General features: G+C 54.6%; 1 protein-coding gene across 6 annotated transcripts in view; it reads left to right on the plus strand.

Moving 5' to 3' along the window:
* KIDINS220 (kinase D interacting substrate 220) overlaps positions 1–17,128 on the plus strand; it is a 101,779-nt gene extending 84,651 nt beyond the window's left edge. For all 6 annotated transcript variants that reach the window (XM_008249999.5, XM_008250001.5, XM_008250002.5 and 3 more), the window contains 4 exons: positions 7,032–7,163; positions 9,701–9,799; positions 10,718–10,954; positions 14,269–17,128. In XM_008249999.5, coding sequence (XP_008248221.3) covers positions 7,032–7,163; positions 9,701–9,799; positions 10,718–10,954; positions 14,269–15,531 — 1,731 coding nt within the window. In that variant the 3' untranslated portion in view covers positions 15,532–17,128. The remainder of the gene's footprint in view (positions 1–7,031; positions 7,164–9,700; positions 9,800–10,717; positions 10,955–14,268) is intronic.
* The last annotated feature ends 416 nt before the right edge of the window (positions 17,129–17,544 follow it).

The raw sequence follows: 17,544 nt of genomic DNA on the forward strand, positions 1-17,544 counted from the left end.
ATGGCTGCAGCAGCCAGGGCTGGGCCAGGCTGAAGCCAGGAGCCAGGGGCTCCATCCTGGGTCTCCCAGCTGGGTGGCAGGGACCCAAGCTTTTGGGCCATCTTCCACTGCCTTCCGACGCACATTAGCTGGATCAGAAGTGGAACAGCTGGGACTCGAACTTATGCTCATATGAGATGCTGACAGTGGCTTAACCCACTGTACCACACCACCAGCCCTTGGTTTTTTTTTTTTTTTTTTTTAAGTTGCTGTTAAAATGTAATGTTAAGCTTTTTTTTTTTTTAAGATTTATTTTATTTATTTGAAAGAGTTACAGAGAGAGGTAGAGAGAGAGGGAGAGAGAGGTCTTCCATCCGCTGGTTCACTCCCAAGATGGCCACAACAGCCAGAGCTACACCGATCTGAAGCCAGGAGCCAGGAGTCTCCTCCAGGCCGCTCATGTGGGTGCAGGGGCCCAAAGACTGGGCCATCTTCCACTGCTTTCCCAGGCCATAGCAGAGAGCTAGATTGGAAGAGGAGCAGCCAGGACTTGAACTGGCACCCATATAGGATGCCAGCGCTTCAGGCCAGGGCTTTAACCCACTGCGCCACAGCGCCAGCCCCAGTGTTAAGCTTTATCTTTCAACTTTGACCCAAGTATTATTTTTCAGGTAGTTTAAATAATGTTATGTTTTTCCAGTTAGGTTAGTAATAGCTTTCCCTTGTGTTTTGGGTGTTTTGTGGTAAACTATAATTCATTACATGCCTTTTAAAAATTTGCAAGATTCCACATATATATTTATATAAAACGTTAAAAACCCTGTTTATAAGAAGGTTGATTATATAGACTGAGAATGGCTTCCCATGGAATTCTCCAGGTGTGGGGACGCCGTAAGGCGCCTGACGCTGAGCTGGAAAGCCCTGCCCTCTGCCACTGAAGCTGTGTTGCACATTAACTTTGGTCCAGTGCTGTCAGTCGGCCGTAGACTCTAAGAACACCTCTACCAATCTAACAAGTACAAAAACATAGTAGCAATGGTTGTGTGCTTTGAAGTGAAGTTTTTAAAAAATGTATATCACTGAAATTATGTAAATTAAAGTGTACAGATTTTTTTCTTCATTACATTTATGATTTCATGAGATATAAGACTCAGGGCCTTTCTTTTAAAATTGTTTTTAGTGCAGTTATTATGTGCTGCATGCCCAGTAAAACAAAGTCCAAATTTAAAAGTGTATTTTTTTTAAAGATTTAATTTATTTCTTTGAGAGGTGGAGTTACAGACAGAGAGAGGGAGAGACAGAGAGAAAGGTCTTCCTTCCACTGGTTCACCCCCCAAATGGCCACAATGACAGGAGCTGGGCCAATCTGAAGCCAGGAGCTTCTTCCCAGTCTCCCACATGGGCCATCCCCCACTGCTTTCCCAGGCCATAGCAGAGAGCTGGATCGGAACCTCAGGCAGAGGCTTAGCCTACTTCATCACAGTGCCGGCCCCAAAAGTGTACATTTTAACATTGGCTATAGTGTGGTTAGGTATTTCATTTGCTATGATCATACAATGTACTATCAAGGAATTAATGTTCTAAATTTAATTTTAAACTTGTACGTAGTAGGAATGTCGACTTTTCATAGTGAAGTTGATTTGGTTTTCTTATGGAATGCATGGCCCATGATTATTTTAACAGGAAAGATACTGATTCTGAGAGTGCAGTTTGGTAACTGCCGAGCACGCATGCGCATGAGATCGTGTGGGGGAGTTCCTGTGGGGCTGCATTGTTCAGAGTTACGGGGAACTCAGGGAAGTGGCGATGGCTGACGTCTCGCTGCGGCTTCATTCTGTTCTATTCCTTCCTTAAAGCTGTGGGACGCTGGGAGTGACAGACAGACAGGTACAGAACCCTCAGTGAGGTCCCGTGTTCCCCGTAGACTCCCAGGGGCGCTCACTGCACCTTGCTGGGCTGTGGCGTCTGCCTGCTTCGTGCCCTGGGCTCCTTCTAACCGCCGCTGTCAGCCTTCGCATGGCGCTCATTCCTGGCTGGCAAGTCTCAGCCCATGTAATGCACCTGCCGAGGAGGATGACGTTTCAGAGGATAGTTTTTATCTACGTACAATGCAAAATTATAAGAGTTCCCTCAAGGAAGGCTTAATGTCTTGGTACCTTTTACCTGGAAAAAATCTGATTTTGCATTTTTAAGTTTATGTTGAATAGTTTAAACAAACTAACATTAACTGCATTTAGTTTTCTGAGTTAGAAAGTGTTTCTCATTAAGTCTGACTTATCAAATCACTTTGCTGAAATGATCTGTTCTTACAACAGGTAAATTTCACGTAGAAGGCATGGTAAATGTTAAAGTATTATCTTGTATTTCCTCCTTCGCCCCTTCCCTCCGGTCTGTCGATTTCACTATCAATAAACCCTTTCCCTAAAAAAAGGAAAGTATTATCTTTTAAACTATCCTGTGTATTCTCAGAGTGTCAGTTTGTTAAGAATTTACTGAATTACTGAATATGCTTCTTGCTGTTTCCTTATCACTTCTGTATTCTTTCTTTTTCTGAGATTTCCATTCAAAATCAGTATTTTGGTTATAAGATTCATTTGGTTTCAGAATGATCTCATTATACATGATAATTTTACAAAAGGCCTGAGAATTTTATCTATAAATCACATTGAATCTGTTAAAAGCTAATTAAAAATCAGAATAAAAATGTTTTTTACAAGAGGCCCGTCAGGTGACTGCCATCCGTCCCTCCTCAGGACGGGGACGGACTTACAGTTCTGACGGAGCTGGAGGAGTGTGTGGATGGAATTGTCAGCGTGTGTCTGTCCCTCCTTGCCAAGCGTTCCAGTCACTCGGATTCTATGTATATATACGTGTATATGTTTATAGAAAATTGTATATTCTACATAATCCCCAACGAGAGAGTTACTTCAGCTGATAACATGTGAAACTTTTAAAGAATCATGAAAGTAATGTGAAGCTTTTTTGCATTAAAAGGCCAGCACCTTTGGTAGCATGATTCTGTTGCTGGCTTCACAGATTCTCTATGGGAATAACATACGCTTTCCTATTTTACATTCTTCACCCTAGGTTGACAAGTTTTAATTTGGTCCATGTCTAGTATATATTCTTATCAGTACCACCAGAAATAAAGTTCTTTGGGGGATTTTTTTTTAACAACTTTTATTTTAAGAATAATTTTAGGCCTAAAGAAAGATGTAAAATATTGTAGTCCCTTGATGGTAGCATCGTCCTTAACGGTAGTGTAATTACCAAAAGCAGAAACTGAAATTCAGTTACTACTATTTTTGTTCAACAGTGTTGACTAAACTACTGACTTCACTTCGATTTCTCCGTGTTCGCCGCTGGTGTAGTTTCTGTGGTCCAGGGTTCAATCCAGTTGTCTCTTGTTGCTGCTTCTCCCCCATCTGCCCTGTCTCCCTCAGTCTCCCCCATCTGCCCTGTCTCCCCAGTCTCTCCCAGTCTCCCCCGTCTCCCCCTGTCTCCCCCAGTCTCCCCCAGTGTCTCCTAGTCTCCCCCATCTCCCCCGTCTGCCCCATTTGCCCTGTCTGCCCCAGTCTCTCCCAGTCTCCTCTGTCTCCCCCATCTCCCCCAGTGTCTCCCAGTCTCCCCCATCTCCCCCATATCCCCCCGTCTCCCCCAGTGTCTCCCAGTCTCCCCTGTCTCCCCCGGCTCCCCCAGTCTCCCCCGTCTCCCCCAGCTCCCCCAGTGTCTCCCAGTCTCCCCCATCTGCCCTGTCTCTCCCAGTCTCCCCCATCTCCCCCATATCCCCCCATCTCCCCCAGTGTTTCCCAGTCTCCCCCATCTCCCCCAGTCTCTCCCAGTCTCCCCCGTCTGCCCTGTCTCCCCCAGTCTCTCCCAGTCTCCTCCGTCTCTCCCAGGCTCCCCCAGTCTCCCCCAGTGTCTCCCAGTCTCCCCCAGCTCCCCAGTCTCCCCCAGTCTCCCCCAGCTCCCCCAGTCTCTCCCAGTCTCCCCCAGTGTCTCCCAGTCTCCCCTGTCTCCCCCAGCTCCCCCAGTCTCTCCCAGTCTCCCCCAGTGTCTCCCAGTCTCCCCTGTCTCCCCCAGCTCCCCCAGTCTCCCCCAGTCTCCCCCAGCTCCCCCAGTCTCCCCCAGTCTCTCCCAGTCTCCCCCAGTGTCTCCCAGTCTCCCCTGTCTCCCCCAGCTCCCCCAGTCTCCCCCAGCTCCCCCAGTCTCCCCCAGTCTCTCCCAGTCTCCCCCAGTGTCTCCCAGTCTCCCCTGTCTCCCCCAGCTCCCCCAGTCTCCCCCAGTCTCTCCCAGTCTTGCCTTCTCCTTCACGGCTGCCCAGATGGCTCAGCGCTCAGCAGCTGGTTCTGTAGGAGGTCCCTGGTGTGACTGTCTGATGTCTCCTCGTGGTGAGGGAGACGCTGCCATCATTAGGAAGGCCCTGCGCGGTGCACCCGCCGGGCAGGGGCTTCCTGGTGCTGAGGCCTGCCGCTGCCCGCTCTCAGCTCTGCAGGGTCCTGGGCTCCTGCGTGCGCGAGTGAATGCCTGCAGCGTCCCGCCCCCGCCGTGCTTCTCCGGGCACTGAGCTCAGCTCTGGCGCTGGGCCTGGTAGACGCCGCTGTTTTCTGAGGTTTGCCGGACAGCAAACTTTTTCTGTTCCCTTTCTACTTTCATAAATGTATTCAGTGTATAGATAGGATAAGGAAAAGTGAGGGAGATTGGTGTTTCTTTCTCATCCATTTACTTATTCAATTATGAATTTATGGACAACAGTTTTGTCTATGAGTTATAATCCAGTAATTATTTTGTTGGGCAAATGTTCCTTTATGGTTTTTTTTTTTAAAGATTTATTTGTTTATTTGAAAGAGTTACACGGAGAGATGGAGAGGCAGAGAGAGAGGTCTTCCATCTGCTGGTTCACTCCCCAATTGGCTGCAATGGCTAGAGCTGTGCCGACCTGAAGCCAGGAGCCAGGAGCTTCTTCCAGGTCTCCCACGTGGGCACAGGGGCTCAAGGACTTGAGCCATCTTCTACTGCTGTCCCAGACTATAGAAGAGCGCTGGAGCTGAGCCGATCCAAAGCCAGGAGCTTCTTCAGGGTCTCCCATGGGGTGCAGGGGCTCAAGCACTTGGGCCATCTTCTACGGCTGTCCCAGGCGCATTAACAGTCTCCTAGTTCACCCCGCAAAGGTCTGCAGCTGCTGATCCAAGTGGAGGCTGAAGCTGGGAGCTGGGACAGGCAGGGCCCCCAGTGGGTGACGAGCCAGCACCACACCATCACACTGCCTCCCAGCTTTTGCGTGAGCAGGAAGCTGGAGTCAGGAGCAGGAGCGGGGCACTGAACCAAGTTCTCCAGCATGGGACGTGGGATCCCAGCTTCTAGGCCAAATGCCTGTCCCTCTTGAGTGATTTTTAAATCCGGAAAAAAAAAAAAAAGTCCCGAATAGGCAGATGTGCAGAGATGGACAGCGGGTGAGGGGCTGCCAGGGAGCTGGGGCTGGGAGCTGGAGGGGCGGGGAGTGGCCGCTGATGAGTGCAGGGGTTGTTTTCGGGGTGAGGGAAAGGGTCTGAGGTTGGGTCTCACAACTGGGAACTGTGCTACAAATCACCGAGTCGCCCACCTCAGAAGAGACCCTGCGTGGCGTGTGAATTACAGCACAGCAAGCTGTTTTAAAAAACAACATTGTGGTTGTTAGAAGTTCATAGGCAGCATTTCCACAGTAGATTGTGGGTAGTTAGCACTTCAAATACTGGCTGTACTTAACCAGGCAGACAATGGAACTATGCATAGTGAGGTGAAAAGTGAATTATGGAAAGGGTAGTGTTTTGCTGTTAGTATTTTTGAAGCAGTCGAACCCTTGGCCGTGCACTAAGTGGTGCATTTTAAATTTACGTTTAGCCCTAAGCCAACTGTGATGAGTGTGTGTGGTGCAGTGGGTCCGCGGTTTTCTTGTGGACCTGTGTTACACCTGTAAACTTGCTAAGACTTCTCTCACTGCATTCCCACGTCAGCCGTCTGTGCAGTGTGCCCTCTTCCCATAGCTGTGTTTATCCCGAGCAGTACAACGCAGGGGCGTGCTGTGCGCATGTTCTCACTCGTGTTAAAGAATGTGTGTTATCCGTTCCCATTACAAGGGCTGTTTAACAGATGCCTAGCAGTCATTTGTGGCTGTGCTCCGGTCTGCCTTTGTCCTGACAGAGATAAGAAGAGGCAGAAGAAGATCTGTTATAAATTCATGTACCCTTGAAGGTACGATCATTTGACGACTGGTGGAGTGGCAGACAGGCCAGATGGCTGGGACGCCATCTTTGTATCAAGTTGTCTGTCTCCTCTCTGCAGTTAGAGTCACCATCACCTCTTCAAAGCAGACAGTTGGAGCAAGGGAGATCGCAGGTTTTAAGACTGGACAGGTTGGGTGCCGGTCCGGGCAGGTTGGGTGCTAGCGTGCGTGTGTTGTGACTGTGCGTGTGTTGTGACCGTGACTCCTCGTGTGGCTGTTCTCACACTCCGTGTGCATCACAGCCTCTCCACGTGGCTGTGTACTCAGCCACGGGCAGATCTTTCTTTAATACTTCACCTCATTCAGAAAATATGTTTTAGATTCTAGCCTTATTTATTATTTTGTTTTTTCTTTCTAGACGAGAACAGATGTTAATAGGGCATATTTACTTTCACATGTGTTAAAGAATAATACAGCAGTTTCATACGTGATTACTGTGCAGGTTCTACAGGGGGAGTTTTAATGCCTTGGCTATACAATGTGACCAATAGAACTGCAGAGCTACCTACTTATTTAATAGAGGCACTCAAAACGTTAGCTATAACGTGGGCAGCAGTAGTGTTCCCTCTTTGTTTTAAAATTCCTGTCTCCTGATGGCAGCGAGCTTCCCTTTGAGAGTGAACTGTCACCATCTGGAAAGTGGGTGTGGGCTGGTCTGTGGGTGTTCCTAGAGGAGTGGTTCTGCTGCGTGTCTGCTGTAACAGAGTGGCACGAGCTAGATCTGCCCTGAGGGCATTTCCGCCCTGTGGCTTACGAGTCTTTCACACGCGTGTTTCTTCAACCTGCGTAGGGGTCAGGCCCAGCCTCCGGCCCAGCGACGTCACTGAACGCGATGAACGTGGACGCCGTGTGTGAGAAGCTGAAGCAGATCGAAGGGCTGGACCAGAGCCTGCTGCCTCAGTACTGCGCCACCATCAGGAAGGTGCTGAGCGCGGCAGGGCCCCTACCCCGGGGGGGGGGGGAGCCCTACCTGGGGAAGACCCCCCTACCTCGGGAGGACCCCTACCTGGGGAGGACCCCTACCTGGGCAGGACCCCCCTACCTCGGGAGGACCTCTACCTCGGGAGGACCCCTACCTCGGGGGGGGGGGCCTACCTGGGGAAGACCCCTACCTCGGGAGGACCCCTACCTGGGGAGGACCCCTACCTCGGGAGGACCCCCCTACCTGGGGAGGACCCCTACCTGGGGAGGACCCCCCTACCTTGGGAGGCCCCCCCCACCTCGGGAGGACACCCCCACCTCGGGAGGACCCCTACCTCGGGAGGACCCCTACCTCGGGAGGACCCCTACCTCAGGAGGATCCCTACCTCGGGAAGACCCCTACCTCGGGAGGACCCCTACCTCGGGAGGACCCCCTACCTCGGGAGGACCCCCCTACCTCAGGAGGACCCCTACCTCGGGAAGACCCCTACCTGGGGAGGACCCCTACCTCGGGAAGACCCCTACCTCGGGAGGACCCCTACCTCGGGAGGACCCCTCCTACCTCGGGAGGACCCCTACCTCGGGAGGACCCCCTACCTCGGGAGGACCCCTCCTACCTCGGGAGGACCCCTACCTCGGGAGGACCCCCTACCTCGGGAAGACCCCTACCTCGGGAGGACCCCTACCTGGGGAGGACCCCTACTTGGGGAGGACCCCCTACCTCAGGAGGATCCCTACCTCGGGAGGACCCCTACCTCAGGAGGATCCCTACCTCGGGAAGACCCCTACCTTGGGAGGGCCCCTACCTCGGGAGGACCCCCCACCTCAGGAGGACCCCTACCTCGGGAGGACCCCTACCTCGGGAGGACCCCCTACCTCGGGAGGACCCCCCACCTCGGGAGGAACCCCTACCTCGGGAGAGCCCCGACAGGGCTCTGCCAAGTGGGGAAGCAGCAAAGGGAGTCGCGAGTCTGTCTGGTGTGGTGAAGTCACCCTGTCACCTGGTCCTTTGTAAGTGGGAAGAGAAAACAAAGCAGTTAGAGTACAATGTAATTTTTAACGAATGGTCCCGGGGTCAGTAAGCAAAGGAATGCCTTGATGAGGTCAGCGTCCCGAGGGACTCCACGTTGATGGAAACAGTTCCTCGCTCTCCCGAGGGACTCCACGTTGATGGAGACAGAGCGCTGCAGTGTGGGACTGGAGATTGGAGGCCGTTCTATGTTGCATCTTCTTTCATTGTGATCCTTCTGTGACTTAATTACCAAAGGAAGCTGCACTTGCTGCGTTTCCCCCAGAACCTCACTTTTGTGTCATGGGACTTAGGAGGCTGTCACATTTAACGACATACTTGGGTTTGCGAGGCCGATGCATCTGTGTCCTGTTACCGCTTCTGAGACCCTGTTCTTGCAATTCTGGCAGTGACCCTGACACGGGACAGGACCCTGGACTGCAGGGCGGGCTTGCCCTGGATGAGAGAGGTTGGCTGAGCCCAGGTTCAGTCGATTTTTCCACCAGGTGACACTTTCTGTATTACAGTGCGGCGATAAATTGGTGCATTATTAAGCCTCTGGTGCTGGCATGCTTCAAGGAATGGCATCGAAGAAATTCTTAAGAGAATTGTGAGCATACGCACCTGCCGTCTTCCCCGTTAGCAGCCTGCGTAGAGTCGTAGAGTCAGGGGTTTCGGGTAGTGTCCGGTTCCTGACAGACGGTCCCCGTGTATCCGCGTCTGCCTGTCCCGTGCACACACCCCCTCCTCCTGCAGCTCTTGGAGCCGGGGGTCCCTCCTGCCCGCGACTCGCAGACTGTTCACAGCCGCTGGTTTGCCTCCCGGGGCTGTTGCTGGGGCTCGGCACAGCCTTGTTCCTGCACCTGCTTCTTTAACTTGAAACATAGATATTCCGGAACTTTACCACAGCCAGTAAAGTTGGGTTTTATGTTTCTGAAAACGGGGTGTTATCTATTATTCATAGAGAAAAGGCTCTTTTTCTTGTTTGAGAAAAAGACACCCAGAGTGGGCGATCATTCTCTGTGGTTCGGTGGACTGGGAAGTTAGTGGGTGGACATTCTGTGTGGTGGAAGTGGTCTCCTGCAGCCGGTGGACGGGGCTCGGCGGACGGGGCTCGGCGGACGGGGCTCGGTGGGCGGGCTGCAGTGGCCAGCGCTCCTGGGAGGGCGGAGGGCTCGGTCCTCTCCTGGCCGCTTGTCTTCATATCCCTGCTGGGATTTGAAGATCAGACAGAAAAAGGCACGTCTTGTTGGAGCCGTGAGGGGGCAGGCGGTCTTGGACACAGCAGGGCGGATTGGCTGGGGGTGGTCGGAAGAGTGGCTTTACTAGAATGCCTGAGTCTTAGGAAAGAAGGGAATGGCTGACGTTCAAAGTGTGTGTTCGCTGAATTGTCACGAGAGTGCACTTCCTTACTCAGCCTTTCTGCTCTCTGACGACCTCTACGAAACTAAATATGAGTGCCTTTAAAATCACTAGAGAGAATAATTCACATTTTGTTTGTCTTTATACTTGTTGCTGTTTGTACCCAGGCAAACATAAACGGCCGTGTATTAGCTCAGTGTAACATTGAGGAACTGAAGAAGGAGATGAATATGAACTTCGGAGACTGGCACCTTTTCCGAAGCACGGTAAGAGACTTCAATGTTGTCACATAGCATTTCTGTTGTCACGTATAAGGTGGCTTAACCAGCAAGTACAGGTGTAAACTGACACTTTTTCATAGTTTGAAAACAGTTGCTAGCTGGGTTTTTCCTTTGCATCCAAGCCTGTTTCTGGAGAACGTTCGCAGCAGCGCTGGGCACCCGCTGCCTGTCTGGGCGCTGCAGCAGAACTCTGAGGGGAAGCAGCCCCAGGCCTGCCTTTCACTGGACAGCCCCCACCCACCCACCCCCCCCCGCCCCCCGCCCGAGGCCCCGCCCTTCGCTGGCGGCTGCCCTGGAAGGAACCCCCCACCCACCCCCCGGGGTCGCCCTCCATCCCTGGTGGAGGTCCTTGTGCCTGGCGCCCACCGCCCTCTGGTCACTCTGGCGTGTCGCCAGCAGGGATCCTGCCCGGTGGGCTTAGCCAGAGCCCCTGCCCCTGGTGCTTCCTGTCCCCGCCCCCGCCCCCGCCCCCTCCTGCTGCGCTCTGAGCTCCCGCGTCCAGGTTGGGGTCGGAGGGGAGCCGGGCCTGTGCTGAGGCCTCCAGGTAGTCTGCGCACTGCTGCGCGCCAGCTCCGCTCGCTCTGCTTCGACACACGCCGCTTGTGCCTTGTTCTCCAGTTAAAATTGGAAGTGATAGGATTACGAGCACGAGTAAGTTAGCGTGCAGGACTGTGTATACACAGCGCTTCCTGCCATTGCGCCTTTTAGTATGAATTAAAGACGGACATAAGCAGATGTGTGCATGCACCGGAAGTGCACCTAGGGGCGTGCGCGTGCTCACTTCATCTGCGTAACCTCACGATGTTTCTCTTTGGAAACGTTCCGAAAGAGCTTCTGCAGCGCGGCTGTCAGTGTAGACGTCATGGCTATCAGTGTAGACGTCACGATTGTTCTTCTGTTAAGGTACTGGAGATGCGGACTGCAGAGAACCAGGTGGTGCCGGAAGACCCACGGTTCCTGGGCGAGAACGCGGGCGGTGCCGGCGCCCACAGCGAGCCCGCCCGGCGCGCCTCGCACACGGAGCTGCCGCACACGGAGCTTTCCAGCCAGGCTCCCTACACGCTGAACTTCAGCTTCGAGGAGCTGAACACCCTGGGCCTGGACGAGGGGGCCCCGCGCCACGGGCATCTGAGCTGGCAGGTGGGACCCCCGGGCGCATCTCCCGTGACGGGGCACGCGGCCGCTGTGTGTCGCTGAGGACGCCTGGCTGCGGCTTCACGCCCCTGCAGAGGCGCGGGGGCACCTGCGTGTCGGGACGGAGCAGCTTGCAAGGCAGGAGAGAGGGCGTTTCTCAGGTTGCTAGGAGCCGTGACAGCAAGGCAGCAGGGCGTGGCATGGAGAGTAACAGGGACTTGGCTGTGGCAGTTAGGGGGTGCAAGGTCAACTTCCGCCTTGCTCTTTCCCGGGGAGTTGTTACGACTTGGCTGAGGGGCCAGGGCTGTGGCTCAGCAGGTTAAAGCCGCGGCCTGCAGCACCGACATCCCCTACAGGCGCCAGTGCCAGTCTCGGCTGCTTCTCTTCTGGTCCTGCTCCCTGCTGATGCACCTGGGAAGGCAGTGGAGGCGGCCCAAGTGCTTGGGCCCTGCATCCACGCGGGAGACCTGGCCGAGGCTCCTCGCTCCTGGCTTTGGTCTGGCTCCGCCCTGGGTTGTTGTGGCCATTTGGGGAGTGAACCAGTGGATGGAAGACCAGAGAGAGGACTCTGTCTCTCCTTCTCTAACTCTGCCTAACAAATAAATCTTCAAAAAAAAAAAAAAAAAAATGGGCTGAGACGTGTTTGCTGGAGAACATGGTGTACGTTCTGCTGAGCGCCATCCTTTGGCATTGCAGTGCGTACACACTCTGCCTGTGTTTTTGTGAGATTTATCTTACTTATCTGAAAGAGTGGTGGAGAGAGGGAGACGCACACACACACAGATTCCATCCCCTGGTTCACTCCCCAGATGGTTGCAGGGCTGGGCCAGGCTGATGCCAGGAGCCTAGCGATCATCTGGGTCTCCTGCCTGGGTGGCAGGGGGCCAAGGACTCTGGCCACGCACTGCCCCCTCCCAGGTACATTAGCAGGGAGCTGACTGGAACAGCAGCGCGACTCCGCCATGGATGCGGTGTAGCAAGGGGCTGAACCCGCTGCCGCACGCAGGTCCCACACGGGATCGCGGAAGAGGAGGGACAGGTTTGGAGAAGCAGGCGTAGAAGCAGAAGTGAGAGATGCATGAGGAGGAGCCGGGGAGAAGAGGGGAAGCAGCAGGCCAGGGCCCCGGAGAGCAGCGGGGGTCGGGGGGGGGGCAGCCCCGGGGCCCGGCCACTGTGGGGGTGCTGGGCTTGCTGGTGGAGACGCTCTGTGTCGTTTCCTGGAGTTGAGGAGCCTCAACTTGGGATACAATGCCTCCTGGCACGTAAGCTCAGTGTGGCCTCGCCCTCTCTGTCTCTCGGAAGCCCTCGGCCTGCCCTGTGTGGCCCCGACAGCTGCTCCCGGACTTGTCTTCCCCCAGGCCCCCCACGCCCCTCCTGAGAACTGCCGTGTTCACGGCGTTAGGGGTGGAGACTGAGACACTGCTGAGCGCTCGTTCCTGTGTTTCAGGACAAGCAAACTGCGTGTTAATGAAATAACATTTTTATGAAAAATGACTACAAAGGGGCTTGAGATAATTTGTGGGAAGATGGAATTAGAAGCACGTGCTCATTTTCCATGAATTGTTTGAATTCCCCTCATGTTTTTCCCAGTGGTGAAACTCACAGGAGCACTGTGGTTTGGCGTGTCTCTTCCACGCCTGGCTGCAGAGCTGACGACCGCGTGCGTGCCGTGTGCGTGCCGCGTGTGTGCCGCGTGCGTGCCGTGTGCGTGCCGCGTGTGTGCCGCGTGCGTGCTGCATGTGTGCTGTGTGCGTGCTGTGTGCGTGCTGTGTGCATGCCGCGTGTGTGCCGCGTGTGTGCCGCGTGCGTGCCGTGTGTGTGCCGCGTGTGTGCTGCATGTGTGCCGCGTGCGTGCCGTGTGTGTGCTGCATGCGTGCCGCGTGCGTGCCGCGTGGCCCTGGACATCCCTGGGCCCCTGGGTGGGTGGGGTCGAAAGGCAGACCCCACGCTGGCGTCCTTAGGGGGTGCTCCCAAGCTGCACGTGAGAACAGTGGTGCCAATGGGCCGGCCAGGCGGGGACGACTCAGGGACTTGGACACTGTCTTCTGGCAGAAGGAGCACGCTGCTTGCCTCTGTGTCTTCGTCTTGGCTTTTGCTCCAGCCAGGAGCCCCTTCCGGGTCTCCCATGCAGGTGCAGGGGCCCAAGGACTGGGCCATCCTCCACTGCTTTCCCAGGCCACAGCAGAGAGCTGGATTGGAAGTGGAGCAGCTGGGACTCAAACCAGCGCCCATATGGGATGCCGGCACTGCAGGCGGTGGCTTTACCTGCTATGCCACAGTGTCGGCTCCTCTTAAACTCCTTTGATACTCTTTCTTCCATTTCTCCCTTCCGTACTTTTTACTCCCCATGTGTTAGGTCTTCTGGATCTACAGCAACTTTAATCTTAAAACGTCACGTTGGAGCTTACCCTTTCGAAAACACTGCCTCTCTGTCTCCCGGGCTGACTCTGGCTGCAGCCTCTGCCGCTGTTCTCCGAGCGCTGGCTCTTGGCTGCTGCGTTCTCTGATAAACGCCTGGCTTGCCCGGTGACGTTTCTCGGTGCATTTTCTTCCTTCTGACCAAAGTCTGAGAGACACTCTCTTCACATAAATTGAGAGAGGTCCCTACACTGATGGCTTGTGCTTTGTGTTTGAGCTGTCTTACATCTCTTCTTCCAAGAGGAATTTATTCATTTTCTCAACAAACCTGATTTTTGCCTTAAATAAAAGTTAAAAATGTAAAGTTATAAAAACAAATCCTTGGCTGGTGCCGTGGCTCACTAGGCTAATCCTCTGCCTGCGGCGCCAGCACCCTGGGTTCTAGTCCAGGTCGGGGCGCCGGATTCTGTCCCGGTTGCCCCTCTTCCAGGCCAGCTCTCTGCTGTGGCCCGGGAGTGCAGTGGAGGATGGCCCAAGTGCTTGGGCCCTGCACCCCATGGGAGACCAGGAGAAGCACCTGGCTCCTGGCTTCAGATCGGCGCAGCACCAGCCGTAGCGGCCATTTGGGGGGTGAACCAACGGAAGGAAGACCTTTCTCTCTATCTGTCTCTCTCACTGTCTAACTCTGCCTGTAAAAAAAAAAAATGCTCAGGGTCTTTGTTAATGTAGCCTTTATACTTTTAAACATTAGCAATAAAATAGTTTTAAAATGGACATAAGGCTTTCTAATAGAATTACTCATGAGTTCACAGCTTTTATTAAAGTGTCATCCAGAATTCTTGTGAAAGAATTTGGTATTTAATGACTTTTGAGACTGTTTACGTGTATTTCCAAGCTGACGCTCACTGTCTTTTCCTGCTCATCTGAGTTCTGAGAGTGTTTTATCTCCCTTTCCTTCGCAGTCACAAACTCGCAGAACTCCGAGTCTTTCGAGTCTCAACTCCCAGGATTCCAGTATCGAAATTTCGAAGCTCACTGACAAGGTGCAGGCTGAGTATAGAGATGCCTACCGAGAGTACATCGCTCAGATGTCCCAGCTGGAGGGGGGCCCGGGGTCCGCCACGCTGAGCGGCAGGTCGTCCCCCCATAGCACCTACTACCTGGGGCAGAGCTCCTCGGGCGGCTCCATCCATTCTAATCTCGAGCAAGACAAGGGGAAGGAGAGCGAGCCGAAGCAGGAGGACGGGAGGAAGGCGTTCCTAATGAAGAGGGGCGACGTCCTGGACCACTCCTCCTCGGGGGTGTCCACCAGCGACGCCTCGCCCCTGGACCCCATCACGGAGGAGGACGAGAAGTCCGACCAGTCGGGCAGTAAGCTGCTCCCGGGCAGGAAGCCCTGCGAGAGGCCCAGTCTCTTCCAGACCGATCTGAAGCTCAAGGGCAGCGGGCTGCGCTACCAGAAGCTGCCGAGCGACGAAGACGAGTCGGGGCCGGAGGAGTCGGACAAGACCCCGCTGCTCCGGGACGACAAGGAGGGGGGCGTGGCGGGCAAGGCGGAGCGCGCGGCCAAGTCGCCGGAGCACGGCGCCGAGCCGATCCGCACCTTCATTAAGGCGAAGGAGTACTTGTCGGACGCCCTCCTGGACAAGAAGGACTCGTCCGACTCGGGCGTGCGGTCCAGCGAGAGCTCCCCCAGCCACTCCCTGCACAACGAGGCGGCCGACGAGGCCCAGCTGGAGAAGGCGAACCTCATCGAGCTGGAGGACGACGGCCGCGGCGCGGCTCGCGGGCTGCCGCACAGCTTGAGCGGGCTCCCAGAGCCCGCGCTGGCCCGCATGTCCATCTGCTCGGAAGACAAGAAGAGCCCTTCCGAGTGCAGCTTGCTGGCCAGCAGCCCGGAAGAGAGCTGGCCCACGTGCCAGAAGGCCTACAACCTGAACCGCACGCCCAGCACCGTGACCCTGAACAACAACAGCGCCCCGGCCAACAGAGCCAACCAGAATTTCGATGAAATGGAGGGGATGCGGGAGACCCCTCAGGTCATCTTGAGGCCGAGTTCCGGCCCCCACCCCACCGCCATGCAGAATGAAAATCTAAAGAGCATGGCGCATAAGCGCGGCCAGCGTTCCAGCTACGCGAGGCTCTCCAAGGAGTCCTCGGAGCTGCACGCGGCCGCCTCTTCTGAGAGCACAGGCTTCGGGGAGGAACGGGAGAGCATCCTCTAGGGGCGGCAGCAGTGGCGCCCCTCACCTCCCGACAGCATCGCCCTGCGCCTCCATGCGCGCAGCACTTCCCCCTGTAGTACCGTTCACCCCAGATGACGCGCGCAGGACTTTGGTGAGAGGGACCTGCGCAGAGCAGGCGTGGCAATGAGGCGTCCTAACGAGGAGCCGCCCACCTCCCTGCTCTCCCTGGACCTCCCTGACCCCCAGCCCAAGCAACGGAGATGAGACGGATCGCACGTGCTGCTCCATCCGCCCCAGAAAAGCAGTCCCCAGGCGCCCATTTTGTAGAACACGCGATTGTCATTGGTAGAAGCCAGGGCGTGGAGCAAGTGGGAGGGGTTTAACCTAGGTCAGAATTCGCGGGTTCTGCCGCAGCCCAGAACCTAGAGGCGCTCGCTCGCTCCACGGAGAACCAGCGTTGTAGGTAACAGACACGTTGCTTACCGAAGAGGTTTTACATTTCGAGTAAGGAATGGGCAGAGTGTTTTTAAAGCCGGATAAGGGAGTGAGTCAGCAGTACCGGAGGCGGGTGCCCGGGCCCCAGGAGCTGTCAGGAGGGCAGGTGGGAGCGGGGCGTAGCGTCCGCTTCCCTGGATTCTCTTCCCTGCCAGTCCCGGCCTGGCTGCCCGCGCGTTCGCCGGTACCCGGCGAGCCCCGGTGCCTCCTGCAACCTTCTCCAGGGGTGTGCGAGTCCTGGTTCCAGAGTCCAGGAGACGGGCGCTGTGCTAATAGGCGCTAATGCTTGTGGGCCTGGGCGACTGGGGTACTTCCGTCCCGAAGGTCAGGGAGCACTGGTGAATGGCAAGGACATAGGAAAAGCCCGAATGCTTGCTTCCATGCCCGCTTGTCTTCTGTCTGTCCTGGGTCAGCACGTTCACGCTGGGGGAGGAGCCTGAGGAAGGAAATGCCTTCTAAAAGGGGCTGTAAACATGAAACAAAGCAAGAGTAGCAACAAGATCAAACTGACGTAACCACGACTTCGTTTAGCATTCGTTTGTTTAGCGTTAGCAGAGTTAAGATGATGATCACATTCAGTAGCGTGAGGACTGGAAGCTTCCCGGCCGTCACGCACTGAAAATTGTTGTCGTTTTAGTGTAGCTCGTCTGCGTGGAGTGGACTCCGGCAGAGTGTGCTGAGCCCCAGGAGTGCAGGCCGTGACGTCACCGCGGCGCGGCACCTGGGGTTAGCGCTCCGTGGCCGCGGCTGTCCCGTGATGGATTTTTGTTGGTGTGCTGATTAAATTATTTGCTTGGCCAGCCACTGTGGGTGCCCTTTTGTGTTTCATTGTCTGCATGTTTGAGTGGAATTTAGCATTTTAATAATGTTTATTTTGCACGATTTTCAACAAATGTTTAATTTAAAAAGGCAGTATGTTATAGACGTACATGGAAGTGTTAGCATTTTAATATTTATAGTGTTCATTAGTTTGCGGTATTGTGTAATTCCTGACTCTCTCAAAGGCAGTATTTTGTTCCTTTTCAGATGTGTGGTTGCAGGGTAATGTCATTGGAGAGTATTCTTTATACTGTTTGTGGAATTAATACTAAAGCATTACATGTACAAACAGACTTAGGAAATAATAAAACAATGCATGCTATTCTGACTCATGGATTTTTATTTACTACAGCGATGACAGCCCTGTTGCCTTGCGTGCTGTGGGGTCGTAGGTCTGAGGCGCACGGACAGCTGTGTAGTTGGCAGACGGCTCTGAGCTACCCTGTGGCCCTTCTGAGAGAAGGTGGCTCCGGAGGCCAGGGTCCGCCTGGTGCTTTGGGGACACTTGCCGGTGCCCAGCGACACTGTGCAGTGTCTCCGGCCGCAGGCTCGGGGATCCGGGTCCTTGGAGGATATCCACTTATTACGGGGAGGTTCTGGGGAAGTCTGCTTTTCTCGTACTGACACAGAAACCGCCAAAGCAGATGGGTTACTGAGTCACACCATCATCCCTTCGAGTGTGTCAGGGATGTGTCTTGGTGTCTATTTATAATAGAGCTTACTCCCAGATACGCAGAA

This window comes from Oryctolagus cuniculus, chromosome 2 (genome assembly GCF_051225735.1).
Source record: "Oryctolagus cuniculus isolate XC-2025 breed Fujian yellow rabbit chromosome 2, ASM5122573v1, whole genome shotgun sequence".
NCBI lineage: Eukaryota > Metazoa > Chordata > Mammalia > Lagomorpha > Leporidae > Oryctolagus > Oryctolagus cuniculus.